We start from the raw sequence: 18,701 nt of genomic DNA, 5'->3' as shown, positions 1-18,701 counted from the left end.
GTAACTCAAGGAGAAGGCGAATGATTATAACTTATCCCGGGGGGAAATGGATCACGATTTCAAAACAAGTTGGTAGACGGGACCAGCCAGGGAAATATTGCACTGGTTTATTACTATACTGTCATGACGGTGTTAGAATGTGACCACGTGTGCTGTGTACAGATCTGAAAGTGTACAACAACTGAAGTGCAGGCGACTACAACGCGCCAGTTTCTCTTACGACAGCGGATGGGCTCGAGTGCTAGCCCCTGCAATTTAAGAACTCTTGCGAGTGTCTGCCGGGACTCCTTCGGCGCGACAAACATGACATTACGGAGACGGAGATATTCCCTCGGTGAATTGAGCCTACTAGTGTTAATGTGTGTTGGAGCTGGTTGCTACGGTACCGTCATATCGTCAGAATCTCACGTTTATGATGGCCAAGGTGAGAGCGAACACAATGTGATTATGTCTTTGTTTGTTTTTGTTATGATCCTTCTCTCGATCGCCAATTCTTCTGTAAACTACACAACGATTTAGTTGGTTGCCACGTTGTGATCAGCACAATTTCGTTTTTGTGTTTGCCAAAATTATTGTGCTTACCAGTTTTGATATTTGGCTCAGGACTCCTTAATGTTATGGCTAGAAAGTGACGTCAGATCCCACATTGGCTCATAATAATCCATAGAGAATCCAGGACTGATTTAAACTCTTAAGTAACTAGTGACGTAGCTATTACCATGGCGACGTATTATTTTTATATGAAACAGACCATTATAAACACGTCGTAGCTGACAGAAAAATAGTTTGGACCGTTCGTTTTTGACTGGAATCTGTATTGGTGATAGAATGTAGAATAAGAAGCAGTGACACTATAAAATGTCATCATAAATGTTTATGAGTTTTGTTTGTTGTATACTTGTCGAGAGCAATAAAGGGTTCGCCTCTCTATACCAGAGTGAAAAACGACCAAAGCAGTGAGAGACCAAATCGAAGTTGAAAAGAAAATAGGCTGGTAACTTTTCGTAAAAAAATACACAGCGTTATTATTTACCTTTGCATATTCAGGAAATATGACCAAGTGATGATACCGTGATAAAGCCGGAACCGAGGTTGCAGAGAAAACGGACTGATCCCTTTTGGTATTATGCGACTCAACATTGATATTTACCTTTACATAATCAGGGAACATGACAAAGTGGTATCCGTATGAATAGTATCTTGCCTGTGACGCAAGGAACTGATGTTAGAAAGTAACTATAAAAAGGTTGATTAACACTATGTGGTTACTATCTCTGTATGAACCCAAACCCAATCTAAGGGGCCGAGTGGGAAATGCAAGAGGTTGTTTACCCTCAAGACTGGAGCCCTTTAGCCCCCTATTTATATTTTGCCAACCCATGAACGAGTATGAGACACAGAATTATGACCTTTGGAAAGTCTATTAGACCTGTGCTAAGATGTTGCCAGGATCCCCGATTTACCCCCCCCCCCAACGTCAATACTGTGGCCTCGTTACAGATCCCCTTCGTCTTCTTATTTCAGTTTAGTCGTTTCTTTTAGTGACATACTTCATTAATTAAGTATTGTATAGGTGACACTAAAACAGGAGGAATGTTACAACCCATCGATGTATTGATCCCTCTAGATGTGCCAATATATCGATCACTTTGCTTTTAAATGCTAGATACTGCACTCTCTTGTTTTGCTCCTAATGAGAGTATCGTCCTTCCCATATATAGATTGTCCTGGTAGGTCTAAGTACAGACCGGGCCGAAATCCAATCATTCTGAATGTTACTTTCAATCGAAAGCAAAACCAGACTGTAAACATAACAGCTATACAAGTTTGTGGCTTTAAAATACTCACATGGGAAATCTAGTATTGGCCCCTACACGAGTTTGATATTTGTTTCTACCTCCATCCACTCTAAGACTAGTTCTTTGCTTGACGACATTCTTGGCAAAGCCTAGAACACACCTGAGTGGAGCACGTTCGTTCATTAGCTGTCATTGGAGAAGATACAGCAAACAAATCCCGTCGGCGTTTGCATGGCTCAGTAAGTGAAGTCACTAATGGACACAATCCATAAACAGAGTAAACATTCACTCGTTATAGAAACATTTCCACGGGCAGGATCTTAACTTCATCTTACGCAGTACAACATCTCAGGAGAAAATGTTTGCAAATGAATCCATTATGACGACAAGTCTCAAGATGTCTTTGGGGATTTTAGAGTACAACTCTCAGCTAGAACATGTACCGTAGGGACCTTTAATTGTTTTATAAAATCCGGAGTATATGCTTTTCCTTTCTCGGCCAACAGATCCCTTTTGTTAAAGTCCTCGGTTTGAATTCGTAGACATGCTCACCACTGTTCGAGTTTGGGTACTGCTATTGTTTTTATGTTATTCCTTTAATCAAAGAATTCCTCGGGAGGGGGGGGGGGGTCCAGGTTAAACAAAGACAAGTTTATGGGTTCTTATGTTCCATTGTGAAAATGACCCATTTGTTTAGATTTAGATATGATGGAGCCATCTCCATTATGTAAAAGACCCACAAGGTCCCTTCCGTACGAAGCCACACACTCGTTTGTTAATCTAGTAAATCAAAGACTTATCTTCTTTCTCCATTTGTTTGGATGTATATAAACGAGCCTTCTCCATTGGTTTTATACATAAAAGCAAAGCGAGAACATCCTCAGTCACTCTGTTGTAAAACAACATAAGTCCACACAGTGTTTCAAGTCCCTACAATATGAGGACCGCTTTTGTTCTCAGGTCCTCGTGTTGAAACACAAAAACAAACCAACGTACAAAGCTTCTGAAAAGGCCGCAACTGTTTTTGTGCTCATAGGAAATGTATTCTTGCTGCATGTTATTATCCTGTAAATTAGCAAACCGTGCTTTTGGATGGCGCAAGGGTATTTAACACATCACGTTCTGTACCGTCACGAGTGCCTGGACCTCAGTTTGCACAAATTATCTCCATTTTTCGACATTGACGAAGCCTACCTAAAAACAACTTCTGTATAATTTTTTTTGTACGAACGCAATCAAATCATCTTATAAGAAATCCCAAGGTTTTACTGTACTATCTAGCCTTGCATCAAGTCGTTATAGATAAACCAGCCATTTGAAATAAAACATTTTGTTGTCCTCGCTTGAAAATCGATTGCCATTGAAGAATTTCTTATTATGTATATTTCAAGTGTGTGTAAAACACGCATACTAACTTATGAGTCTTGCCATTGTACTGTGTGATGATTTCATCAAGTAATAAGCCACATGAGACAATGGGTTGAATAATGAGCACATGACTGGAGAGGAGCTTGAACCCCGAACAAAAACATGAAGGTGAAGGCGAATTTCAGGGGAAATGTTGTTATATACCATGACCATCTTTATAACTTGTTAATTTTGTGCACATCTATGAATATTAATATATTCAAACTAACCAATGTTGTACACACACTCGTTCAGTACTGGATTGACAAAACTACCAGAACCGATTTACATTGAATTGTTATGGTTCATAGTTTCCCATTCTACAATAAGCGTAAAAACAAAACAAAACACAAAACACCTATATGCAAAACCCCCAAATATTTTTCACCGCCAAATATAATTAGTCCTGCTAGGGGCGACGGATGAAGTATCCATAGTTCCCCTTCAAGGCCATGGTCAAAATTAAATTGTCATCCAAATTAATTACCCACAACACGCGGCACACGAACAAACAATAATTTTGCAGTTTTCCTTTTCTAGACAGTGTTGCACTCAACGGAGCAATGTTTTAAACAAAAGCAAAGACAATGTTTTGCCCCCTGCCTTTAAAAGCTTTATTAAATAATTCGTTTGGATAAAACCACAAGATTTCAAGATTGACTCAATTGACAAACACACTCACGATTGTCAAGCAAGTACTCGTATACCCAGTATGTATTTTTCCATTAAATGCACCACTGCGACGGCCTTCAATTTCTTGATTTATAAAATTGCTAAATGGGACTGTCAAGCAAACTCGATTGACTAAATAATAAATACGAGTTTTTATGTCCTTTTACTTGAGACGTTCTCTCTTCGCTGGCGAAGAGAGAACTTTGATTAAGACTAGAAAGGGCACTGACAGATGACAGTGATCGTCATAGACACATTTTCATATTGGTGTGGATACATCAGATGTGTAAATAATCAAATTGTTCGCACGACTGTTAAAGAGCCAAGGTTCTTCTGTAATGTCCCTTCTGGTATTGAACCACTTTTCTCAAAATGTACTGTCACTTTGAAATTAAGCAGAAAGTACGATGGTAAAAAAGGCAGCCCAAAAGCCTTTGCAAAGCATTGGGTTTCTCCCCAGGGTTCCTCAGTGTAAACACGAGTGTAAAATGCGCTTCAAGAATAATATTATACTAGACCGCCTACTTTATTGATTATTACAAGAGAAAATTCATTTCCATCCTCATGGTTTTCATTAAATCCCCCTATGCCACCAACATGTTACAATCTAAGCGAGCTCATGCAGGCCATCCAACTGTTCAAACCACAAACAACGATTTGTGTTATTTGCTTCTACGGGTTTTCTTTCTCGATAGTTATAAATTGAGTAGCTTTTTAAAGTAAAACGAAAACATTCTGAATGCTGAAATTATGTGGGAAATTCGCATCTCCGTTTTTAAATGTAGGCCTACTAACTCAAACAAAGTTAGTTGAATAAAAGCTAACCATAATATCCACAATTTCAGTGCTGTATTGAGATTCTTTTGCTGATACCAAATGGTGTAACTCTCAAACATATCGTTTCTTAGATCCTAAGACATTACTTGGCTTATCACATACTTATATATTATGCAAGGTTATTCCACAACAGAAAACTAGCCGACTTTTAAAACCTAAAAACTGGTCTGAGATGTCGGCTTAAAGCTCGAATAAATATTTGAATTACACAGTTGCCATAGCAATTGTACCATGGATTGCCGTTAAAAATTCATTTCTTTAGTGCGCTCTGGGATTGGCAATTGATTGATTGATGCAATTTGGCAAAGTAACCCGCCATGACGTCATACCCCCGCGTCTCTTTAACGTAAGACGACCCCCATCTTGACCTTACATCCAGTTAATGTCTGCCATTTTGGGAGTTGAATTTCATTTGAAAATATTGTTGTTGGCGTCTAACTGCGTGCGTGCCGCGCACTGCCCATAGTAGCCCACAGAGAATTGGGCTCTCTAGATGCATGCAGGGCCCACTTTTGTAGAACTGCTCAAGCACAAAGACTAACTAAGGATAACAAAAACAGCTATTCAAAATGAGGTTACCAGCCAAAATATCACTCCACATGTAGGCCTACCATTTGTGGCTCGTTTCCTACTTGCTTCTGCTCTAAAACATAACGTTGAAGCAGCTCTGTGAAGCAGCTCTGTGATACTGGGCCCATCAGAGCAGCCTCGTTACCGTACAGGCAGCGTGCCGTATGACGAAATATGGCGAAATCAATCAACCCTGTGAATAACAAGGTTGGAGTCTGAGAACTCTGCATTCTCTTGAAGACACTCGAACATACCGATGGAAACGTCGGGTTTTCTTTTACTCGCCGGCTTTTCTAAGAACCAGCACCGTTTCCTTTTTCAAGAAGGTGTGAAAGCATTAGCCCCAAACATAAATGCAACCTCCCATCAGCTTCCATTATAAAGATTACAGAACTAAACCATTTCATCAATCCTTAACGGTGTTTTCTGAAAATACTTGAATGAACATTCCACCACGTAAATTTTGAGGCTATTTTCTTAACGGCGCTCATTTCAAAACACAAATGTTTAACCCTCTCCTCAGAGCGAGAAGCAAAATGTAGCAAGAGTAAACAAACCTGTTCCATCAGCAGCAATACACCGAGGCGGTCGCTGTTTTGCTGATGAAGCGAACTTAGATTGTTATCTGTACATGGGGTATAGCTCCGTAAGGGAGGGGTACCGTCATAAGGCACGGGCTGATATTGACTTATGCTGTAATAAAAGGTGCGAGGCAATGCTTTCAAGAGCCATCGAATTTTCAAGAACCTTCCTTTGTAAACTCCTTCAAAAGGTGGTTAAAAGCAGTAAACAGAATGCGCCAAAATGAAGAGTTTTAAATTGTAGCAGCTCGTCCAAATGGCAATTATTAGGAGACTCCATCTTTGTCGTGTTCCAAGTGTACATTACATCATTTAATACTAAATACTGATTCCAAGAAGAAGGCTCAGACTATTGCCCGTCAAGCCTCAGTATTATTACGTTTATTGAATGCGAGGAGGGGGAGATTTGCTGTAGCGCGATGCCAGTTCATTGTGGGTTTGAGTTTAACTCGTTTTGAATCACCTCATTACAATATTTACTTATTGCGAGCTATTGCGAGCTATAGCAAACTACAAAGCCCGTTGTGCAAACACTGACATTATCAAAACAAATACTAACTTAATCATTACTTAACTGTAGCGTGTAGAAGTCAAACAGACCCATGGAAGAAGAGATGCAACTTGGCAAAGTCGAGTTGACATTGCTGTCTACAGTCAGTTCGAACATGGAGTAATAAATTCTCCATGGTTCGAACAGCGAGTCGAAACACGTATATCAACATTTTCTAAACAGAGATAGGAAAGGTGTTCGGCCGGTACAATCTGTAATTATGTAATAAGATCTGATTAATAATGTGGATACATCAAAAAGAAACATTCTGCCATCATCACAATCTTCCACCTCTTTATTGTAATTATTATCATAATCATCAGATAGTTCAATCTAACAAAACTTTATCCAACTAGAATAAGAATATGTTATAGCCTACTTCTGATTGAGGCTTGGTTGATAAACATTGGTGGTAGCGTAATCGTTCTATTGGTGGCTTTAGAGACATAAATCTGTTGTTTTCTTGATGTCTGTTTAAAAGGTTGTTCTTGCTCCTTGGGTCAAATATAACTCTATGGTTCTACATTTTAAGTCCGTGTCTGAATTGGCTACGGCTACGGTTGGATTTCTGCATCACCATTCGTTAACGTAGGTACGTCCTTAGCAACAGTCGTAGCCTTAGCTTTAGCCGCCTAGCCAGATACAGCCTTAGCAGACTTCACGCGTATAACAAAATTTGTTTTACTCCTTGCAGGTAATTGACATTGATTTCAAGCAAGTGTATTGACTTTACTCACTCTGTACATTCGTTTAACCATGGTTTATTCAGCCAGGTGATTCGGATGTACATTAATACACAGTAATGTCGGTCTGAGATGAGAAAAATCCAGGTCCCTACTCACCAGCTGCCACTATGAGTTGGATTGTGGCAGAGACGAGTACGACCCTCCATACACACACCCTCCATACACACACCCAATGGTTTTGTACACGAAAGCAAAGCGAGGAGGTAGACTACTCAATCTTTCAAAACACAATTAAACGTTGACCATTCTATTACTTCTCTTTGTTCTCAAATTGTTTGAACGTGTTGTTGCTATTGGTTTTGTGCACGGAAGCTTAGCGAGGACACCAACATATTTGATTATTATTCTCGGCTCAACAGGTTGACGCCCCCGCTCAAATAGTGTTGCTAAGCTGCTTTTCGAGGACTTCTGTGTGATTTGCACATACTTTATTCTAGCTAAGTTCCCACTGGTTTTGTACATAACATCAAACCAAGTAGAAAAGTTATAATATGTAGGCGATGCATAAGACGACGTCCCCCATTTTAACCACGTGTCTCCGCCCCCTTTCAGTGTGCCTGTACTTTTTCGGGGTCCCATGTGCCAAGCAAAATTGATGGCTGCCATTAAATTGAGCGTACACTTTGTGTTATAATAATTGCATTGCGGTTTTCTGTGTGAGTTTTGTCTGAAATTACGAAGCTGACCACCGGCACCACATTATGGAACTAAAATAATGCAGACTCGTTTCCCTGTCAATGGTGCTCATAAAATATGATATCATGATTAGTGATTCAACTAGTAGCACACAATGAGACACATAGAAGTACATCATTGACATTGTTATGGCGTTATTGGTAATTATACGCACCAATTACCGGCCAAATGAAGCAAGCCTTGAGGTTTGGACACTTTAATGGGTTTTCATATTCATACGGTATCATTTAATCTTCTGTTGTAATACCAAGTCATTAATCATGATCTCTCAACACAAGAAAGGTAATGGAAATTCATTAATTGAATTTCTCCCATTTCCGACGCAATGCCAGTTCCGTTGATCAACAGTATGCTTTTTTTTTGTCTCATAAAAAAACTCTGTAAACTGAGTTCGCAATCGTGTCAGCTACTTTGTTTAAAACAACGAATATTACGGATGTCGTATGTAATTATTCGCTCTGTGTTAGTAGAATAGGTTATACGTACCCATGGCCATTTCTCTGTTGAACTGTAACATTGTAACGCCATATAACGGGGAACAATAATGCAAAGTGCTTGCAATCAGTGAAAACGTACAGGACCAACCTCGTTCTCAAGATGACGATGAATCCACCACCTTGACTTTTTATTTCTGATATTATATGTGAACAACGATTGGAAAATGTCACGGTCGTTTTTTACTATGAAATAATACACGTCTGTCTTTGTTGGCTTAATATCAAGATCTCTTCGACAACAATAAGCCATTGTCTTCTCGTCCTTCTACTATTATTGCATATAGGCCTACACGTTTCGTAAATGCTGTTTTGAAGCTGGTGGCTACAGCTACGATTACGGTTGTCAGATCGTGCATTGTAATGACTGATTATTCTTCCTGCGTGGACCGAACCGCTCCAGATTCGGCGATATCTCAAAAAATGCAACCATCCATCCCCTTTGGAATTGTACTTTCACATGTAAGATATAATGTTACAGTTAGGGGTAAAAACAACCAAACGGTACAAACAACGAAAAGGATACTTTGCCAATTATTTGTCAGCATGAGCAACGTTAACGTATTGTAACTATTGGCTATTTTGAATGAAACGATGAAATGTGATTTGAGTATTATATCCGTTGTGTTGAAAATGATTGCAGTACTTGCTGTAAGCTGCCTTTCTGTGCTTAAACAAATTATGTTGAATAGTTACACACCTGTCACACCCATATGTTCCCACACCCCTATGTTCCCACACCCTATGTTTCGACACCCCTATGTACCGACTGCCCTATGTTCCCACACCCCTATGTTCCTACACCCCTATGTTCCTACACCCCTATGTTCCCACACCCCTATGTTCCCACACCACTATGTTCCGACACCCATATGTTCCCACACCCCTATGTTCCCACACCCTATGTTTCGACACCCCTATGTACCGACTGCCCTATGTTCCCACACCCCTATGTTCCTACACCCCTATGTTCCCACACCACTATGTTCCCACACCCCTATGTTCCCACACCCCTATGTTCCAACACCCTTATGTTCCCACACCCCTATGTTCCGACACCCCTATGTTCCCACACCCCTATGTTCCCACACCCCTATGTTCCAACACCCTTATGTTCCCACACCCCTATGTTCCGACACCCCTATGTTCCTACACCCCTATGTTCCCACACCACTATGTTCCGACACCCCTATGTTCCCACACACCTATGTTTCGACACCCCTATGTTCCGACACCCCTATGTTCCTACACCCCTATGTTCCGACACACCTATGTTCCCACACACCTAATGTTTTTTTTCCATATTCCTAACCCTAACTAGCAGTTAAAATACGAGGTTTCGGAATATGGTTAACGGAACTTATACAGGGGTATCGGAATGTGGAGCAGTTATCACTTAAAATAGTTTTTTCTTCAGCCCATTCTTTACTAGAACTCTACCTAATCATGCTATCTGCCTCTCATCATCGTGCATCCATAATGGCACAGTCTTTCCCGCTCACACGAGCCACGATCAAAACATCATGGACGGCTTTTCAACATTCCCCATTATCTGAAATTTCAATTAAGAAAGTTGCCTTGGAGGTATCCGAAGTGTCACAAACACCCACGGCTCAGAATCTTGCGGTCACCAAAAAAAGCGAAGGAAAGACAAGAAACGTCGCCTCTCTCCGCCGTATCATTTGGGGATTGAACCGCCCGCTTCTCGACGCGACGTGCGCCAATTCGTAATATTTTTTTTTCTTGGTGGATGAGCTGCGACATTAGAGATGTTAGTGGTGATAGCTTCACGATTGTGCCTGATGAAATGTTCTCACAGTGCGCAAGTCATCATTAATTACCGACCTGGCTTCTCCAAGTAGGTTGGGGACTACGTCTACACCCGTAGACCCGCGAGATTGGTTATTCGATCTTTTTAAAGGAAATTGAAGTTAAAAGAGTTGCCATAGTGGTTTCGAATTTTCTTGTAATTAACTACTTTTTACCGTGTTTTCGTCGGCCTAGCGGCCGGATGTGTAATCGAGGGAGAATTCATTGGTGCATGTTTACGGAAATTCCATATTTTGATATCACACATGCATCAAACGCTCATCATCTAGTAATAACTATATTATAAGAATATCTCTTGAAGATGCATATAAAGGTATTTTTTTAAAGTGTATTTTACATTTTGGGCAGCCATTGTTGAAAAATATCAATAGAACTTAATGATGATTCATAGAACTTAATGAGATCATTCGTTTAATTAACGAGTGACAACAGTTGAATCAACTAATTGGTATCTCTTTCATCAGATGAAAGAGATACCAATTAGTATAATACATGATAAATAGGAATATTTATAAAAGCAGTCTTTATTTGTTCTATTAGTTTTGGCCAAGTTTCTATTATGGTAAGGTTTTGCCGTGACTCGTGGGACGTTTACAGACAAAGGGTCACTTATGACGTCACTGTAAGAAGTCTAAGGCGTTTTGTTTACATGTAGCAAAGTAATTGCCAGCGTTTCCGCTGTTAAACATATAACTATACATCCACAGGATTTGATATTTGTCTATTACAGTTACTGTTTATTTTCGTTGCAGTGTTCAGCCATTTCAAGGCTGTATAGCTCAACAAACAATGCCCTTGTACCAGTGTCAATTAACTAGTGTGTAGGACTTCCACAGTCTTTACTGCGGTTGAAGCTGGTCCATAAAGCCATAAAGTCAACGTTAATGATCTGACCTCTAATCATGGAACTTAGAAAGGATTAACAACTTAGAACTTAGTTTGGCGCATTTCAAATCCAGTTTCTACTATTTGTTATTATTATTGAATATCCCTTTTAAATGACAACTTTTATCAAAATATAGAGGGCTAAAAGTCACTAGGCTGGATTGTTTACAGATCTACAGATCTGTCCAAGCATGGAAAACATGTCTCTTTCAGTAAAACAATTAAGCCGCGCGTCCGCGTTTGATCAACAATAACTCACTTGCAGTTGATTCATTGTGTTTACACTAGCAGTCACCCAAAAGCTTTATCGGCGGTGAAATTATTATTCGCGCCTCCGTATGTCGAACGTAATCAATGAAACGACCATCGGTCTCCATAAAACAACGTTTTGAAACAACGACCTAAGAATGCATAGCGTAATGTATGGACCGGTAGTCATTTGTTTCATGACACGATCGGAGTTCAAATATTACTTTATAAAATAGTGTAAATTGTAAAATTGCGCCTCTGCATTTGGGTTCTACGTGCAGCCGAATTGCTTATGGGAAAACTATAAATTTGGGCAGAGAATGAATATGTAAACAAGCACCTCAGTTATATTTATCTGTTTGTATGTGTTTACTGCATCTTTCACAGACTGCGTTTTATTTCATTGCGTCAACGAAATTAAAGCCCCGGATTGTTTTCTCTGTAAAACATAACCATTGTAATAGATGAATGTTTCCCAGGCTGGTATCATTGCTCAATGGTTATACATGGCTTGTGTAGTGAAAACTAGACATTTTAAATAGATGAATGTTTCCCAGGCTGGTATCATTGCTCAATGGTTATACATGGCTTGTGTAGTGAAAACTAGACATTTTAAATAGATGAATGTTTCCCAGGCTGGTATCATTGCTCAATGGTTATACATGGCTTGTGTAGTGAAAACTAGACATTTTAAATAGATGAATGTTTCCCAGGCTGGTATCATTGCTCAATGGTTATACATGGCTTGTTTAGTGAAAACTAGACATTTTAAATCATAATCTCCTACACAACACAAGAATGTCACTTTTCCCTTTAATTCATTATGTTATACCGTCCTCAAAGGTAACTGCCTTGAAGCAGATAAGATCGTTTTTGTATCTCGCCTAAATTGGAACTCGAGTTTAAAATCGTCCATCATCTCGTATGGCTGTGTAAACATTGTTCTTTGTTAGCATGGCACTACCGCCTGACCTTGTCGAGGTATTAATATAATCAACTGCATTGATTAGTCAGGTATGGAGAAAAAAAAGAACTTGTGTGTTTGTGTTATGGTTTAAGGGGGAGATATAATGAGATTCACTCTATTGCATTGTATCTTGAAGCGGAGTCCACAGGGTCTTGGCCATGTTTTAATGTCGCTGCATCCATCATTATTGAGTTGTGACGGCAGTTTTTTTTATATCGTCTTCCGTTTATCTGGAAGTCTGTTTTGTGAAAATTGTGTTGTACTCAGTCAGTATATATAAAAAAATCTCAGGCACAGCAGGCCTATACTACCGAGGAATTCCAAGAATGGCCAATATATTGATTACAACGACCCGCTATTCTTGAGAACAGGGTCACCGAATATTACATTCAGAGTGACCATCACAAACAATTTTAAAAAGGTAAACTTTGACCTTTAAAACAGGTATCCAAACTGTGCGATTCTTTTTCCACTTGCCCTGACATGATGTTTAAAAAAACTGTGCCAAAGTGAAGAAATATAACTGTAAATTGCCATTTTACCACTCAACAAAAAAATCATATGCATTTACTAAGCAGAGACGCATTTAAAGGTTCCAAAAGGTCATTGTGCAAGGCTCACTGCAGAAACCTGCGCATTGGACGCCCCTCTTGTAAGAACACGTATTCTTTTAATACTAAACATGGAACAGGAGGAGCGTTCACCTTTAATGCTACGGCACGATGTGACCATTACACGGTTGCAATGAGATACCTTGTTTCCTGAATATCCTTTTCTTAAATTCAACGGTGAGCTTTGAAATATACGGACCATAAATAGCTGCGAGGGTATCAACATAAGTCCAAAGATGATCCGGACGGGCAATATTTATGATAAATTGCCTCCCCCCGGAAAAAAGGAGCAGTGCTTCTAAATAAAATGAATTCCTGTCATGTAAGTGCGCGACGCATGTCGAAGGGAATTACATTTAGCCCCAGTACAGATTGAATTGCCCCCCTTCAGCAGTTTGAAATTATTGCCTAGCGTACAGACATGTCTTTAAACGAAAATGAATTATTGTTATTTGCATGTGTGGAAGTCGGCCTAGTTAAATGCTGTACCGAATACGGAATACCCAATAGGGGACCAAGCACTGATCCCTATGTCACAACTAGGCGAACAGGTAAGCGTACAGCCACAATTTCAATTGGTTTATCCCGGTTACTTTCACGAGCAACTTCACAATGGAATTTGATTTAACTGAATGATGGTGGTACGCTCAGAACACACACATAAGCAAACTATGCTGCTTTCTCTCGATGGATCAAAATTACTACAAAGTTAGAGCAATTGAAAAGTAGCATGGCCCAAACCACCGTATGTAATCCAGGCCTGAAATGTGTACTCCCGAATGCTGATAAAGATGCAAATTAAACATGTTTGGCTACACGGATCGCGAAAACGCTGCAGCTGATACTCAAGACTTAGCCATGCCCATTGTTCTTTTCTGCCATTTTATGCAATATATGACTGCTTAAGAGTGTTCAAATCTCATCCCTTCTTCAAACTCTAGTTGCGATTTTCTAACGGTAAATATTTAATTGTCCATCTGTAGCGCGGTTATGTCCGCGCAGAAAGAATCATCTGCAATTGGAATATACAATCTGAGAAACGTTACTGTCAGTAACGCTTCTAAGACAATGTTTGGGGATAAAATGTGACATATTTTTCCATAACCGTAGTACTTCAAAGTGAAAAGATTATCAACGTGCATAGACTACACAAAGCTGCTAGTGTATGCCTACTTCTTACCAAATTTGTATTGCCATTAATTTTAAAATCATTACAAAAAGTATATTAGGACACTTTAATTAAAGGTTTTAAAACTACCACCCTTTTATGTAGGTCCCTACTTTTCATATACAAGAAAACCAATCTTATTTGATGCATCAGAGGGCCCAATTTCTTTGTTGCTGCTTTAAGGGTCTAGTACTTTTTGTCGGACAAAAAAAACACAAAGTCCACAGATTTACATTAAACTTACACAGTTTGCAGATAATGATAGTAGAAAGCTCCCCTTAAAATATTACTTGCTGAGGTGCTGTAGATTTTGAGAAATGAGTAAAACAATGTCATGGAAATAGTTTTCGTCTTAGTGATCATGGGACGAAAATTGTTTTAGCATGTAAAACCGTATTTCCATGACATTGTTTTACTCGTTTCTCAAAAACCATAGCACCTTATCAAGTAATATCTTAAAGTACGCTTTCTACTATCATTATCTTCAAACGGTGTAAGTTTAATGTAAATCTGTGGACATTGTGTTTTGTATTACAAATACCCAATTCCTTTAAGCAGACGATACTTAACAATAATTATTGTCTGCTTATCAAAAGTAACTAGTGAACTAGTCACAACTGGTACACGTGGCATGGTATTTTGGCTGGTAAGCATTTGGTTTGCTACAGCTATACTTTCTGTGCTTAAGTGGCTCTGTGAAATTGAACCCTGTATGTTTTGACACATGCATGTTCGGTCGAACAATCTCGTGAAGAAGGAATTGAAGCCATCTAATATAATGGATTTTATAGACCCTCGAATATCTAGACCAGTAAAGAATGTCTTTATTAATTAAAGTTATATGCACCATTTAAGAAAATAATCACGCGTAACATACTTTGTCTCAATATATATTTGGTTTGCAGAAACACCATGTTACCGCAAACTTTGTCTCCCGTTGGAGTCTAACCATAGAGTTAAGGGAAGACATTATCGAGAAAGTAATGTCGATGGAGTATCGTTCCAATGTTGTGTTCCTTCGAACTGTAACATAAATCGAGTCATGCAGTTCGATGGTTCTTTCAACAGGTAGTCTCTTAATTTTCTCTTCGGTTTGGAGACAGCAAAGTGGTCCACTGTTATTCCTAAATTAAACGAGCCAGACAGAAACATGCTGAAGTACTTATTATATCATTTTCCTTCAATTTTAGATAAACACTTCACGGCGGAAGAAGTTCTCAGGAAAATTGTTCTCGTCTCCGAATTCCCAAATTTAATCTAATTTTTTTTGTTATTGAAAAAAGTTTTTTTCTTTCTTAAATACTAGTGTAACCGTTATACCTAATATAAACGGAAGGCACAACGTTTGGATTGTGTTTAATGCACAGCCACACCACATACATTGTTTCAAACATGGAAATCATTTAAATATTATGGTCTATAATAAATTCATTAAACAGATTACTCATATTATGGATAATTCAATGGTGTTTTGATTATTATTTGCTTAGTATCGTGTAATCAATTCACAAGGGAAAGTAACTTGGGTGTGACCTTTGGCCATGCGGCAGCTAACGGTTATATTGCTTCAGACTGGCTTCCCGAAACAAAAAGATATTGACAAAGTCAGGATACCACCAATATAGGGCACGCGATGGATAGCTCAGCTGCACTATCTTATGGAGCTCGTTGGTTCTGATCCCACTTCGCTCTAAATCATTTCTATATTCAAATTCAAACTTTACAATCAGTGAACTTTGAGATTTAATTGAATTGAATTTGCAATCACTTAATGTTGTATATTTTTGGCGAAGTGTGTTTTCCATCGATCCGAATTAGAATCTCTACGGGGCACTAGGTTTTCAGTCCATACTTGACCGCCTTGGTTTCCCCCGTGAATTATTCTCTGTGTTTTTTCTCTTACCACTATGAAAATAAAACTTCCTTCCAAATTGTATATTCTCCATAGAGAACTTGGCAAGTCCTTAGCTTCAAAACCAAGATTAACGTATAAAATAATAAAATAATAATAATAATGTTTTTCTTTTTATTAAGCGAATTTTTTTAAAAGTTATAATCAAAGCGCTGTAAATTGTGATTTCACTGTTGTTTCAAATCATTTAATATTGTTTCAACCATTTGTTTGTAATGATTAAACAGTAATTACGGTATGGATGAAAACATGATGTTAAAGGAAGTTTTGAGGCAATTAAAACACATAACCAATCCAATAATAACCATTAAAATGTCTAAAGGCACCCTCTCTGTCTGAAATACCCGCCTTAAACCGTACAGAAAGACAAGTAAATATTCACAAATTGATGGACAAGACGCCTAAGTTGTGTCTAAAACAAGCCACCCGTAGCACCCCCTTTCGATCGCATAACAATTTCGTCTAAAACCTCGACCAGTCTCTGCTATCCTATACACCCAATATGAATATGGATCGGCTGTTTAGAGCCCAGAGGGCTTACACAAATAAGCAGTTGTCTTCGATGCAAAACACTTGAGTTTCCACTCTGCATACTCAAACCGGTTCATCTCCCCCCGGCACGGGAATACTCCAAATGAGATGGCCCATAGCTTGAAACGCGAGATGATCTAACAGTCCAAGTCCCAAGATCGGCTTGCCTGGGCCCGGAGTGTATCCCGGGGGATGTAGGGTCTTACAAGTGGTGATGACACGGTCGGATTAAGGAAGAAGAACAGACAAGATAGAGTGCCTTAATACCTCGCTATGTCAATGTCCTCCGCTCTAAAGCCATGACCCAAAACTCAGGAAACATTTTGCTCTGGTCTATCTAAGTCAGTCAGAGCTTACACATAGTCTATGTTGAGCGTACACACTTCCAAGATCGATTTGTTGTTGTTGTTGCACTCCGTTCACCCCAATTATGCAATCATTTTAGTCGTAACCCCTGTGTGTCTACAACACCAATAATATGCAGTGAGTGCCTTTAAAGTTTAAACGGACCACACTATTTCCCCTGCAACTTTTTCATTCACTCATTCATCCATTCACTTTTATTTAACTGTCGGCATAGTGCTGAATTGTCTGGCAAAAGTTTGCAAGTAGCGTAACGTAAATACAAGGCGTAAACCGTACACTGCCGTCGCATGAATCAACCTTATTACTTTACTAATAATTTTATGGAAAATTATATTCATAGGCATGTGGCGTGATGAACGGATTAATCTTCTATGGCAGTTCATTTTAAGTCAACTGATTAAGAGATATGAGTCAGTAATACTTAATCTAGATTAGCATCAGCTCCAATCCAAAGAAAGAGCAAAACTGAATATCTCTATTAAACCGCATCTCATTCTGGCGACTGTTTCCCGCCAAAAAGGAATAAAAAGAGTGTGTCTTTCGCAAACAGCCGGCGGGGAGTGCTGTCTTGTTAAGGAACTATAACCTTGTTACTGGTTCACGCTAATCATTCCGATGGAGCATCGAAGCCGTGAGGAGGGCACAATCTTACAAGATTAAACAGAATTAGGTACTGCCACGGGACCCACAATGCATATTACTCATGTGGAATGATATGTGATTAAACACATCGAAAGTGACAAAAATTCACTTCACTTTCCAAATATTTTAGGTGACATTCCGGGGAGTAATACGGCGTGAAGCTAAATTCAATTGGCTAGGCCCGGAATGGAGGGTAAATCGTGACGCTCAATCGGATTTGATCGATTCACTTCAATGTTGCATAGTCCTTAATTTGTTTCGCAATTTCATCTTCGTTTGAAGAAGAAAAAAGTTTAATTGAATTTGGATTTATTTGTTATTATTTCTTCAGTGAGTTGTGCAGATGGTCTGGAAAAGTTCGAGTCATCCATATACAGGTTAATGTAGGTTATTCTCAGTGCGGTAATGGGCGCAAAAGTTATGACTTATTCTACACATTCGTATTAACTTGTTGAAGAAATCCTTCTCTAGTTAAGTTTTATTTCAGTGACGTGTTTTCACTGACGTTTGGGTGAAGATGCCTTCCTCTTCCTCTAAAAATCACCTCTCCTATATGAGCGCACTCTTGGTGGCGCGCTCTTGTGAATCTTCCAGGGTGTTGTTTTATCTCAAGTCTGGTTTCTGATACCATGATAAAACATAATACGCTGATAATTATAAACAATAATTTTGGTTCAGCGAATTCCCCTCTTACAAGTTAATTCAAATCTTAACTTTTTTATCAGTCAATGGTTGGGGGGGGGGGGGGGTGGGTTGTGAAATGTTATTGAAAAGCTGAAATCTAGAAGCTTCTACTGGTTTGGCTGATCGTTGTGTAGACTTATCTCAAGTGTACAATGTTTTATTGGTCTTTTCATTAACCACCGTCCGTAATGCTGAAAATGTGCAAAGTTAATTCGTCTCTACACTGTTAATAATACACCCACTTGTCATTCCCCCTTCTTTAATGGAGTTGCATTCGCTTTATCATGAACAAGTAACTCAATTAAAGATACAATTATTTTAAATGGACACGTTTCTTTACAGATGTTTCTTGGAAAATTCTTTACCAAAAGTCCGTTACTATCAATTATCGAAGTGGTGTTCTCAAAGCATACACGTCGTCATATCAAGAAGATATTACTGTAGGCCTACATTATATTCATTATATTATTACACATTTTAAAAGTGTTTTCCTCAAAAGCTCGA

The 18,701-nt window shown here is 39.0% G+C and overlaps 1 protein-coding gene across 1 annotated transcript in view; it reads left to right on the top strand.

Annotated features, from left to right (window-relative positions):
• The first annotated feature begins 228 nt into the window (after positions 1 to 228).
• The window catches only part of LOC139935421 (scavenger receptor cysteine-rich domain superfamily protein-like), a 36,778-nt gene continuing 18,305 nt past the window's right edge, over positions 229 to 18,701 (top strand). The window contains 1 exon segment of the mRNA XM_071930013.1: positions 229 to 424. Within this exon segment, the coding sequence (XP_071786114.1) occupies positions 229 to 424 (196 nt within the window).

The sequence above is a fragment of the Asterias amurensis genome, chromosome 3 (genome assembly GCF_032118995.1).
Source record: "Asterias amurensis chromosome 3, ASM3211899v1".
Taxonomy (NCBI): Eukaryota; Metazoa; Echinodermata; class Asteroidea; order Forcipulatida; family Asteriidae; genus Asterias; species Asterias amurensis.
This window is presented reverse-complemented; position numbering and strand designations above follow the sequence as displayed.